Raw genomic sequence first — 12,053 nt, forward strand, 5'->3', positions numbered from 1 at the left:
ACAGCAAGATTTGCAAACAATCGAAGATACAAACACATTTTACAGGCCGTATGGCCGAGCGGTTAAGATGGCATCCTATCACTCTGGGGATACGGAATCGAAACCGAACGAGTCGAGAAACCCTAGGAATTTGTCGGGGGTGGTCCGTCCAAATTTGTCTGGTCTCTAGCCACCTTCTGATATTATATAACGCATGTATGAATAATAATAATATAATAATAATAAACTAAATAAACAATGAATAATTTAAAATAGAAGTGAAAAGAACAGGTTAGGAAATTACTAAAATTACGTAACCAAATATGCAAATTTCGTTTTACAAAGTGACAACATAATAAATTAAAAGTAATTGTCATTAATAAAATGCCCTATAATATTACCAATGCATAATTCACAACCCAACACTTATTAACATAATTAATTAATATAGGTCAAAAGTTCGTTATGTTGTATGATAATTTTCAGCTTCAACGAGATGTTCACCATTCTAAACCTTGTCATAAAAAAAAGAAAAGGATTGTACAGTCGACCCCCCATAACATTGTTGATAATTCCATATTATATGAATTCCATGTTGTACAAGTCACTTAGATTTTACAAATACATGTGCCGGGGCACATGTATTTGTAAAATCTAAGTGACTCGTACAACATGGAATTCATATAAAACGGAATAATCAACAGTGTTATGGGGGTCGACTGTATATTTATGTATTTTTTAATAAAATATTTGCTTTATTTCCAGATGGTCAGAAATATGCTAATGAAATAGGAGCTTTATTTATGGAAACTAGTGCATTAACTTCTCAAAATGTGAAAGAACTATTTTATACAATGGGTAATTATGATTTAATATTCTGTTTAATATTCTTTTATTTCTTATTAAATATTTATTATGATTATTTTTAGTCAATCGGATGTCTGACAAAATTCGAGAAACAAATACTGAAGCTACTCCTTTGATAAAACTAAATCCAAAGCCTAGAAAAACTTGTTGCTAATGTTGTAAATTAGTGTAATATTCTTTTCAAAATAATCAGTGGAATAGGAAATGATTGCAGTAATTGTGATATGTTATTTAATAGTATTCCTAGCTTTATAACAAAAGAATAATATGTGAATAGACTGTCTTTCATCACATCAATAACAAATATTCAATTCTGTTATCAAAGATAATAGAATTTTTTGTTATTTTTCTATTTCAAATAATATACTTCAAAGCGTGTGTATTCGAAGATAGTTATTCTGTTAAGAAAAGATGTAATATTTTATAAAAAATGTGATAATTATAGGATTATTTCTTGAAAGACACAGCAAACTTTAAACATTTTATTTATGTTTTTTTACAAGTATAAATAAAATTTATTCTAATTGTTTTAACCGTTCTTTGTATTATTATCTTTTTGGACATAAAAATATTTGTTAGATTTCTATGTATACCATTTAATACTTATCGTAATATCACGATTGTCTTAAAATATTTTTCAGCATTTTAGTAAATTCAGAATTGATTATCAGTGTACAGTGATATTATTCACTGGCCACTGGCATGCTTTACACATAGCGAAATAAATATATATATATATATAATTTGAAAAAAAAGCAGGTACAAGCTATCTTATATGCATAAATAAATGCTCTGGGTGAGATTCAAACCAAAAATTTCTCTATTATCGTTTTGAAATCATTGTGTTTTATCGTATTGATGACGAATTTTGTTATCACTGTTTATTTCATCAGATAAGGTGTTATTTATGAAGAAAAAACATGAAAAAAACAGCTAAAAAAACAAATAGATACACATAATTTTAAAATTAATTATTAGTTTTGGCTCTGTCTTCTGGACAAAAGGGACCTCTTTCGCATGATCTTCGTGGGTTTGGACAGGTCTCACAATGAAGGTAACCTTTTTTTAAAACTCTTCTACCCTGTGGGCACTAAGCAACCCCATTATGGGTTCGGCCAGGTCCACAATGGAGTGGCCGGATGGTGAGGAACGGGGCCCGACATATCAAGACGGACCACCACCTAAAAAATTCCTAGGGCTTTTCGATCCTGAGGGGGCCGGATTCGAACGTGGGCAGATTCGAATCAGGCCCCCTCAGAACAGTAGGCTGCCACCTTGACACTCGGCCATTCGGCCATTCAAAAGAGACCGGTTGGTGATGGAAGGGGACCCGGCATAGGATACTACATGGAGATCTATCCACACACACGCACAGTTTATGCAACACTAACTGGTTGCTGGCTATATTCGTTTTTCTTTATTGGCTTGTATTTTAGGATATAGTATAGTTAATTTAAATTAGTAGTGCCAGATGTCCTTTATTTCAAAGGACGATTCTTTATTTTAGTTAAACTGTTCTAGTCCTTTATTTTAAAGGGCCAAATTGCACCCTTTCTCTTCATTTTATCAATGCCTGTTGTTAAGTTCAGTTGTAACATGTGTCAGGTGTGTGGATGTCAGCAAGTGGTGATGGACAGTTCACAGCTTGGTCACACGTGTCAGGTGGGTGAGGTAACAGTATCCCCAAGAATGTGGGGGAGATTGTCCCGCCTAGAAAGGGAGAAATGGTGAGAGAGGGAAAATTTGTGCGCTTCCCTTTGGGTGTGTGTAGAGTCAGAGTGTGTGTGGAGGCAGTGCTGAAAGGAGTGCTGACGGCAGTACTGACCGGGGAGCTAACCAGAGTGGGTAACTGTGTGGCTGGTCAAGAACCAATATTGTAGTTATCAAATGATTGTCGGGTACCGGAGTGTTGCTCGATTGTGGAATGCCAGAGAGTCACTCACTTATTAGAGACATTAAAGTGTAATTGTGTTGTTATTATTAGACAGGAAGTGTACTGTGTTTTTTTGACCGTGTAAACGGGAACATTTCATACCACCATCATCACAACATCAATTTTGTATACAACATTTTCTGTTCCGTCGATATACAATAACATTTTCTGGTCCGTCGATATACGATAACATTTTCTGGTCCGTCGATAGCGGCTTGATGGGTGAGACGATGAAGCTCCTGCCCTGAGTGGCAAAACGAGCGGTCTTTATTAAAATAATAATAATTATAATTATAAGATAAATACAATAAATGTATATAAATTTGTTCAAAAATAATTCATATAAGAATGCCGCTAGAAGTGTTCTTTGTTGGCAATCGTTCTGGACGTTCGAGAACAAATATTTCGCCGAAAAAAATACGGTTGCTGACTTCAGTGTGATGCAACGTAATCCTGATAAATTAGTAAATTTCAAATAACGTGTACAAAAACCAGTCTGATTCTCTTACAAAATATTCCTCATATTCAACCTTCTTTATAACCTATAAGATAAACTTCTGCAAAAAAATTTTTGAAACACGACACAGCAACGTTGTACCTGTATAATTTTTAGGAACCATCTTATATCCACTCTTACAAACTAGAACTAATAACAAACTCTTTCATTTCTCCGGGACAATACCAATTCTCATGAGTAATTGTATCATTAAATGGCCACACAATCAAGCTTTGCTTGCTCTGGATTCTAGTGCAGGATGCTTAACACTTTTCTATTGCTTATATTTCGCCAACCTCTTTATAGAAAAATCTGAAATTTTTAAAACACTACTAAGAAAACAAATGTCTTTCGAATGCGATATTCAGAATTGCTATAGATAATTGGACGGCGGAGAAATCGACCCCCGAAAATCGGCAACTCTGATTCCTAAAAAAAATCCTGTTAAAATGTTTAAAAATTATATTACAGAAATACATTAAAAATCATATCTCACTACTGAGGGGGAAATCAAATTCTTTTCAGATCTGTCAATTTAAATAATCCTGCAACGAGTTGCTTAACTTTCCCGGTGACATTTGGTGGCGCCATCTGTTATGATATTTTATTTTTAAAAATTTTTATATTTTTAACTATTAGAAAATGGCAAAAAGCTTAATTTTGAAGATAGGGATGGGTTTTATAAACAATTGTAATNACTCGTACAACATGGAATTCATATAAAACGGAATAATCAACAGTGTTATGGGGGTCGACTGTATATTTATGTATTTTTTAATAAAATATTTGCTTTATTTCCAGATGGTCAGAAATATGCTAATGAAATAGGAGCTTTATTTATGGAAACTAGTGCATTAACTTCTCAAAATGTGAAAGAACTATTTTATACAATGGGTAATTATGATTTAATATTCTGTTTAATATTCTTTTATTTCTTATTAAATATTTATTATGATTATTTTTAGTCAATCGGATGTCTGACAAAATTCGAGAAACAAATACTGAAGCTACTCCTTTGATAAAACTAAATCCAAAGCCTAGAAAAACTTGTTGCTAATGTTGTAAATTAGTGTAATATTCTTTTCAAAATAATCAGTGGAATAGGAAATGATTGCAGTAATTGTGATATGTTATTTAATAGTATTCCTAGCTTTATAACAAAAGAATAATATGTGATTAGACTGTCTTTCATCACATCAATAACAAATATTCAATTCTGTTATCAAAGATAATAGAATTTTTTGTTATTTTTCTATTTCAAATAATATACTTCAAAGCGTGTGTATTCGAAGATAGTTATTCTGTTAAGAAAAGATGTAATATTTTATAAAAAATGTGATAATTATAGGATTATTTCTTGAAAGACACAGCAAACTTTAAACATTTTATTTATGTTTTTTTACAAGTATAAATAAAATTTATTCTAATTGTTTTAACCGTTCTTTGTATTATTATCTTTTTGGACATAAAAATATTTGTTAGATTTCTATGTATACCATTTAATACTTATCGTAATATCACGATTGTCTTAAAATATTTTTCAGCATTTTAGTAAATTCAGAATTGATTATCAGTGTACAGTGATATTATTCACTGGCCACTGGCATGCTTTACACATAGCGAAATAAATATATATATATATATATAATTTGAAAAAAAAGCAGGTACAAGCTATCTTATATGCATAAATAAATGCTCTGGGTGAGATTCAAACCAAAAATTTCTCTATTATCGTTTTGAAATCATTGTGTTTTATCGTATTGATGACGAATTTTGTTATCACTGTTTATTTCATCAGATAAGGTGTTATTTATGAAGAAAAAACATGAAAAAAACAGCTAAAAAAACAAATAGATACACATAATTTTAAAATTAATTATTAGTTTTGGCTCTGTCTTCTGGACAAAAGGGACCTCTTTCGCATGATCTTCGTGGGTTTGGACAGGTCTCACAATGAAGGTAACCTTTTTTTAAAACTCTTCTACCCTGTGGGCACTAAGCAACCCCATTATGGGTTCGGCCAGGTCCACAATGGAGTGGCCGGATGGTGAGGAACGGGGCCCGACATATCAAGACGGACCACCACCTAAAAAATTCCTAGGGCTTTTCGATCCTGAGGGGGCCGGATTCGAACGTGGGCAGATTCGAATCAGGCCCCCTCAGAACAGTAGGCTGCCACCTTGACACTCGGCCATTCGGCCATTCAAAAGAGACCGGTTGGTGATGGAAGGGGACCCGGCATAGGATACTACATGGAGATCTATCCACACACACGCACAGTTTATGCAACACTAACTGGTTGCTGGCTATATTCGTTTTTCTTTATTGGCTTGTATTTTAGGATATAGTATAGTTAATTTAAATTAGTAGTGCCAGATGTCCTTTATTTCAAAGGACGATTCTTTATTTTAGTTAAACTGTTCTAGTCCTTTATTTTAAAGGGCCAAATTGCACCCTTTCTCTTCATTTTATCAATGCCTGTTGTTAAGTTCAGTTGTAACATGTGTCAGGTGTGTGGATGTCAGCAAGTGGTGATGGACAGTTCACAGCTTGGTCACACGTGTCAGGTGGGTGAGGTAACAGTATCCCCAAGAATGTGGGGGAGATTGTCCCGCCTAGAAAGGGAGAAATGGTGAGAGAGGGAAAATTTGTGCGCTTCCCTTTGGGTGTGTGTAGAGTCAGAGTGTGTGTGGAGGCAGTGCTGAAAGGAGTGCTGACGGCAGTACTGACCGGGGAGCTAACCAGAGTGGGTAACTGTGTGGCTGGTCAAGAACCAATATTGTAGTTATCAAATGATTGTCGGGTACCGGAGTGTTGCTCGATTGTGGAATGCCAGAGAGTCACTCACTTATTAGAGACATTAAAGTGTAATTGTGTTGTTATTATTAGACAGGAAGTGTACTGTGTTTTTTTGACCGTGTAAACGGGAACATTTCATACCACCATCATCACAACATCAATTTTGTATACAACATTTTCTGTTCCGTCGATATACAATAACATTTTCTGGTCCGTCGATATACGATAACATTTTCTGGTCCGTCGATAGCGGCTTGATGGGTGAGACGATGAAGCTCCTGCCCTGAGTGGCAAAACGAGCGGTCTTTATTAAAATAATAATAATTATAATTATAAGATAAATACAATAAATGTATATAAATTTACAAGTAAACAATGAAAAGCCAATTATGAAAAAATTTTACAGAAAACATTTCTTTGACAAAAGGGCAATTTATAAATTAGTATGCCTTAGTTTTTTTTTCTCCACGATATATTTCCATGCTGATTGTAATCCTTCAGTGTCCCTAGTGTTCAAACATCTGTCCATTATCGTGCTTCTGTATATTTCTAACTTTTTGGTGTTCATCGCTAAGGACAGTAAATGCACAGTATTACCATCAGCATGGAAGTACATCGTGGAGAAAAAACTAAGACATGTTAATTTATAGATTGCCCTTTTGTCAAAGAAATGTTTTCTGTAAAATTTTTTCATATTTGGCTTTTCTTTGTTTACTTGTAAATTTTTATATATTTATTGTATTTATATTTCATGTTTCATCAATTATTATTATTATTTGATTTTAGTTTTGTGNAATAATAACAATTTACTAGTTAAGCATTTAATTGTTTAATCATAAGTAGCTAAATTTATATTTGCATAATTATTTTGTATTTATTTTAGTTAAACGTGCAGTCACTCACATAGTAATTCGTTCATCTATTTAATTAACATTGCAAATAGTAAGCAAGTAATCTATCAGATAAATGTAAGGGTAGTGTTGATAAACGTACAGTCCAGTACAGTATTCGAACATTTCCACAGATAGCTGTATTGACAGTTTTGATTGTAAGGCATTGAAAGAAGTGATATATTAGCTAGAATAACGATTAATTGTGACATTAAACTTCGAACTTATCGTCCTCACGCACGTTGAAATATTGAAAGTGTAAGTTTTAGTGTCTACAGATTGAGAAATCATTAGTAATCGTATGGAAGGAAATAACAATTCGAAAGTACGTCATGTTAAACTGTGTCTGATCGGAGTAAGTATTTATTATTAGTTACATGTATATTTTTTACAATAATATAAAATTTCAATTTATAGTATTACTTTAAAGTAGGAAATTTTGATTGTATCTCCTTTTTATCTTTTGTTGCAACACAAGTATGATTAGATATTTAAAAAATAATAATAATAGGCCTAATGAAACAGAATGAACCTAGGTGCTGTCCATTAATTAATTACTTGTACAGTTTTATAACACTTAAGATCTGCTTAGACAATGCTAAATCGTTACGTACTGTACAGTACATCATTGCATGTAACGAGTGCAATGTCACTCCTCTTACACTGTAAACGTAATTAATGAACTGTCTCATATCGTAGTTTACTACTGGATAGTAATTATATATACAGTATTTAATTGTCTGACCGTTGTTAGTGACCAATGTATTGTTTAGCCTATCTCCCAAACCGGGACAGTTTTTAAGTAGGAGTGAAAAATGGGTCTAAAAATGCCTAAATTTAGATAATTTATTTTATTTATTGACGTATTAAATCGTTATATTGCATTAGAAGAATTATAAAATGCTCCCTTTTTTCCTATTTTTTGAGGGTTAAAACAGGAAAAATCAAAGACTGTTCCGGACAAACCCTATCCAATGTACAATAATTGTTTCGGCTATACTGTAATTTATATCAACAGTACTTTTGATTAATAAACATGTTTGAGGATAATAGAATTTCGTTTTTATCAGAATACTCGACCTAAGTTCATTTATCATCATACATTAACGTTCAAGGGCGAATACGTGGTGAGCAGGGCGCATTGCACCCCCTTTCGAGGGTTTTCCCGAGAAAAACTGGAGTACTTTTTTAGGCATCTCTTCCTAAATATTTCTGGATCAGTTATTATTAACGTTTATTCTGATAGAATACAAAATACTGTTTTTTAAAATAAAGCAATGTTGTTCTAATTCTAATATTTTCAATTTTTACAGAATGCCGGTGTAGGTAAAACATGTATCGCTGCCAGATTACTCTATAATACGTATAATTCATTTACGCAGCCTTCTATAGGGTAAGCTGATATATATAGGCTATATAAATTTAAATAATGTAAGTTCCTCATTAGAGAATTGTTTGATTTTATATCGTATATAATATGCTTATAGATTAGCTTAAAAATTTTTAATTTTTTAAGGAAATATTTAAAAAAACCCAGCAACGAGTTGCTTAACTTTCCCGGCAACATTTGGTGGCGCCATCTGTTATGATATTTTATTTTTAAAAATTTTTATATTTTTAACTATTAGAAAATGGCAAAAAGCTTAATTTTGAAGATAGGGATGGGTTTTATAAACAATTGTAATGCTAATAATGAGTAAAATCGTCATTAAGTCCGACCCTACTGGAGACATACATGACCCCTTTATCTCCCCACCCCTCAACTTTTAATCACCATAATTTAATAGTATCAATCCCCCTAATAAACAAACCTCCCTGCAAAATTTCAGAAATTTTCGATAAAAGGCACAGGAGTTATTAAGCTTTAAAGAACAAAATGGTGCCTGCATCACACACACATCCATACATACAGAAAAAAAACCCGAATTTTTTGCTTTTCTCGATGTTTCAAGGTATTCTAAGTCAAAAAATGTAAAAATCTTGGGGGTTATTTTTTGACCAATTGTCATACTTTTCCTATGTTATTAAATATTACAGCTGGAAAAGTAAAAATACTTGAATGCGAATAGATGCTTTTACAAGATGTGCCATTTGGCGGATTCTAAGCAAACAAAAGAAATGCGGACGTATTTTAGTACATAGGGTTATTAAAACGCTTTCACCTTTCCGTCTTTCGCTATGTCTAGGCCAGAGATGGCGAACGTTTTTGAGCTCGCGTGCCATATAGTAAGCATACCTAGCTATAAAGATGTTTATGCGTGCCAACGTTTGACTTCTAATAGTAATATTTAAAGAAAGTAAAAGAATATGCTTCAATTGGAATAAATGTAAAAATGCCGATTGAAAAAAGGGTGATCGGATGATAAACCAAAAGGATGATTGAAAAAGACATATGATACGTGCCACATGCCATACATTCGCCACGCCTGGTCTAGGCACTATACATACATCAGTGTTTACAATAGAGAGGTTGCGGCCGAATTTTTCATCGCGAAAACATGAACGTCGGACGTTCAACTCCGCCTTCCTGTAAGCCTAGAAGTTTGACAATGGCGTAAGGAACGTCAAAACGCCATTGTCAAACTTCTAGGCTTACAGGAAGGCGACGTTGAACGTCCGACGTTCACCTTTTCGCGATGAAAACTTCGGCCGCAACCTCTCAAATACATTAAATTATAGTTATTATATTCAGTAATAGATCCAAAGTACACAAAGGGAATTGACTTCAAACTTTAAAATATTTGAATAATTAACGAGCACTTTTTATTAATTAATGCGTGCCAACAATGGTCCAATTAGCCATATTTGCCAGCGTAAATGTTTTGAAGTTCGAACGAATATTTTTTTTAAATCAATTGGGGCCTAAGCCATTGTAGCCACCCCCCATGTATTCGCATTGATTATATTACTGAATAAAAAAATTAATATATATTCTATAAAGTATATTTTAAGAGATTAATTAATAAAATATTAATTAATTNATTATATACAGTATTTACAAATTCAAATTCTTGATTTGTTTTAGTATTTGTTATTAAAAATCAGATATTGTCAAAATAAACATTTTAATTCGATATAATAACCGCTTATAGCTAAAAATATTATTTAAATATGTATATAATAACTAACAAACCATCCATTTATTACGTATACAGTTTAAGGGGGGTCGCGAAAAGTGTATTATTATACACTATGGGGTCCCTCCCCATAGTGTATAATAGTGTAGGGAGGAAGGGGTGTACACGCGGATTTTTTTAGTGGTATTTGTTGTTATAAGCCTACTTAAATAAACTATAAAAAAAAAAAAAACTTAAAAATACACGTAATTAAAGCGAAACAAGTCATTGTACACAATTGGTTGGGAGGGGGTCAAAGGTGACTCAAAACTGTACACGTAATTAATAGACGTCCCTTATTTTTATTCAAAAATACTGTATTTGGAGCGATAGAAACGATTAGTGATTTGCGTGTCATTTATTATTATTACCTTTAATAAATTGTCTGACAGTAAAATCATTTGTTTTTAATATTTTATCCTAATTGTATATATAAAATTATTAATATCAAGAAAGAAATAATTTGATCATCATTTTTTTTTTTTTTTTTTTTTTTTTCTTTTTTTTTCAGTTATCTTGATCTTTTTGATTAATTTTAGATGTTCCTATTTGACATTTTATAGTTACTTCCTGATTATTTTCTGTCATTTTCCTTTTATTGTACGGTTTAATCTGCGTATATTTTATATCCAGTTTAACATATGTACTTAATTTATATAATATATGCGTATATAATTATATATGGTAATGATTATGATTAAATATAATGTGTACACGAAAAGTAAGTTAAGATCTTCAATGCCAAGGTTCAGTTTTAATAATTTTTAACTGAATAATTAACGAAATTATTATAAACTTTCTTCTCATTTCTTAAAGTAGTTCGTAAATAAAAGGTTTAATTTTTAATTCAAATTTTTGTACGGTGAGTAAATAAAGAGAATTAACAAGACAAAAAGAAAATAACTTTTTGCGAGATTCTTGAGAATTTCTTTTGGTCCTAGAAACAATTTATCTCTGAAATTATCAGATATTTCAAAAGTTCAACAAACAGTTGTCCATTAAGTCTTTGTTTACTGTATTTTTTACTTCGTTATAGGAGTGATAACTTTTTATTTTAGTAGAAGAGCCAATATATGATATTTTTAATCGAATAAAGTTTCTTTTACAACGAAAAAATGTTCATTATTAATTAAATTTGACTCTTAAGCTTATTAGACGGATAGTTTTTTTTGCATGACATCCAAAGCTTGACATTATAATAATCTGTCTAAAATTGCAGATGGTCTCTAGGCTCTTGGCAGATGGCTATATATATATATGGATATGTTGCATTTATCATATGGCATAGAATGTTGGCTGTTTGTAAAATTGAACGTAGCGTAAGTTTATTGTACATTCTGTTTTCATGATAACAATGCCCGATTTATATCAACGTGGAGTCGCGATGGCTGCCGTAAATTCGATGGAATATATAATCGAATTAATGTTATAGTCTCGATCTAACTTTATTAGCTCCGATGACGCTAAATCGATACAATTGTAATAACTTTCCTGCTAATTTAAATAGAGAATCTTCGTGTTATATGGATTTAAAGTAACGATTTCTTTGTGATACGAACAGGGCCTACTGGAGATTTTGCGGGGCCTCGATTGAGTCACTTCATCACTCTTAGTTAAATCTGGTGGAAATAAATTAGAGCTAGAATGATTAATGTATTATAAGGGGAAAAAAAGGTATTCTAGGATTAAAAACTGCTGTAACATATTTAAATTTGTCGAGTGTTATCTATATATTATAGAAAATAAAATAATCTGTATGGTAATTTGAAGGTAAGATTAGGTACAGTTAACCAAAAACTTTGTACCAGTCGACCCCCCTATAACACTGTTGATTTTTCCGTTTTATATGAATTCCATGTTGTACGAGTCACTTAGATTTTACAAATACGTGTGCTGGGCTGTGAACGGCTCACGTATTTGTAAAATCTAAGTGACTCGTACAACATGGAATTCATATAAAACGGAATAATCAA

At 32.1% G+C, this 12,053-nt stretch overlaps 2 protein-coding genes and 1 long non-coding RNA gene across 5 annotated transcripts in view; all 3 read left to right on the forward strand.

Annotated features, from left to right (window-relative positions):
* Positions 1–1,357, forward strand: part of LOC111638686 (ras-related protein Rab-22A-like) — a 5,715-nt gene extending 4,358 nt beyond the window's left edge. The window contains exons 6-7 of the mRNA XM_023384433.1: positions 745–837; positions 909–1,357. Coding sequence (XP_023240201.1) covers positions 745–837; positions 909–1,000 — 185 coding nt within the window. The 3' untranslated portion in view covers positions 1,001–1,357. The remainder of the gene's footprint in view (positions 1–744; positions 838–908) is intronic.
* A 2,699-nt stretch (positions 1,358–4,056) lies between these two features.
* Positions 4,057–4,312, forward strand: LOC111638689. The gene is made up of 2 exons (XR_002758917.1): positions 4,057–4,169; positions 4,241–4,312. It is a non-coding gene; the product is annotated as an uncharacterized LOC111638689 (long non-coding RNA).
* A 2,581-nt stretch (positions 4,313–6,893) lies between these two features.
* LOC111638688 (ras-related protein Rab-22A-like) overlaps positions 6,894–12,053 on the forward strand; it is a 12,944-nt gene continuing 7,784 nt past the window's right edge. For all 3 annotated transcript variants that reach the window (XM_023384438.1, XM_023384437.1, XM_023384436.1), the window contains exons 1-2: positions 6,894–7,319; positions 8,278–8,357. In XM_023384438.1, coding sequence (XP_023240206.1) covers positions 7,266–7,319; positions 8,278–8,357 — 134 coding nt within the window. In that variant the 5' untranslated portion in view covers positions 6,894–7,265. The remainder of the gene's footprint in view (positions 7,320–8,277; positions 8,358–12,053) is intronic.

Source organism: Centruroides sculpturatus, unplaced genomic scaffold (assembly GCF_000671375.1).
Source record: "Centruroides sculpturatus isolate CEXI.00-Female unplaced genomic scaffold, Cexi_2.0 scaffold1198, whole genome shotgun sequence".
In the NCBI taxonomy this organism is placed as follows: domain Eukaryota; kingdom Metazoa; phylum Arthropoda; class Arachnida; order Scorpiones; family Buthidae; genus Centruroides; species Centruroides sculpturatus.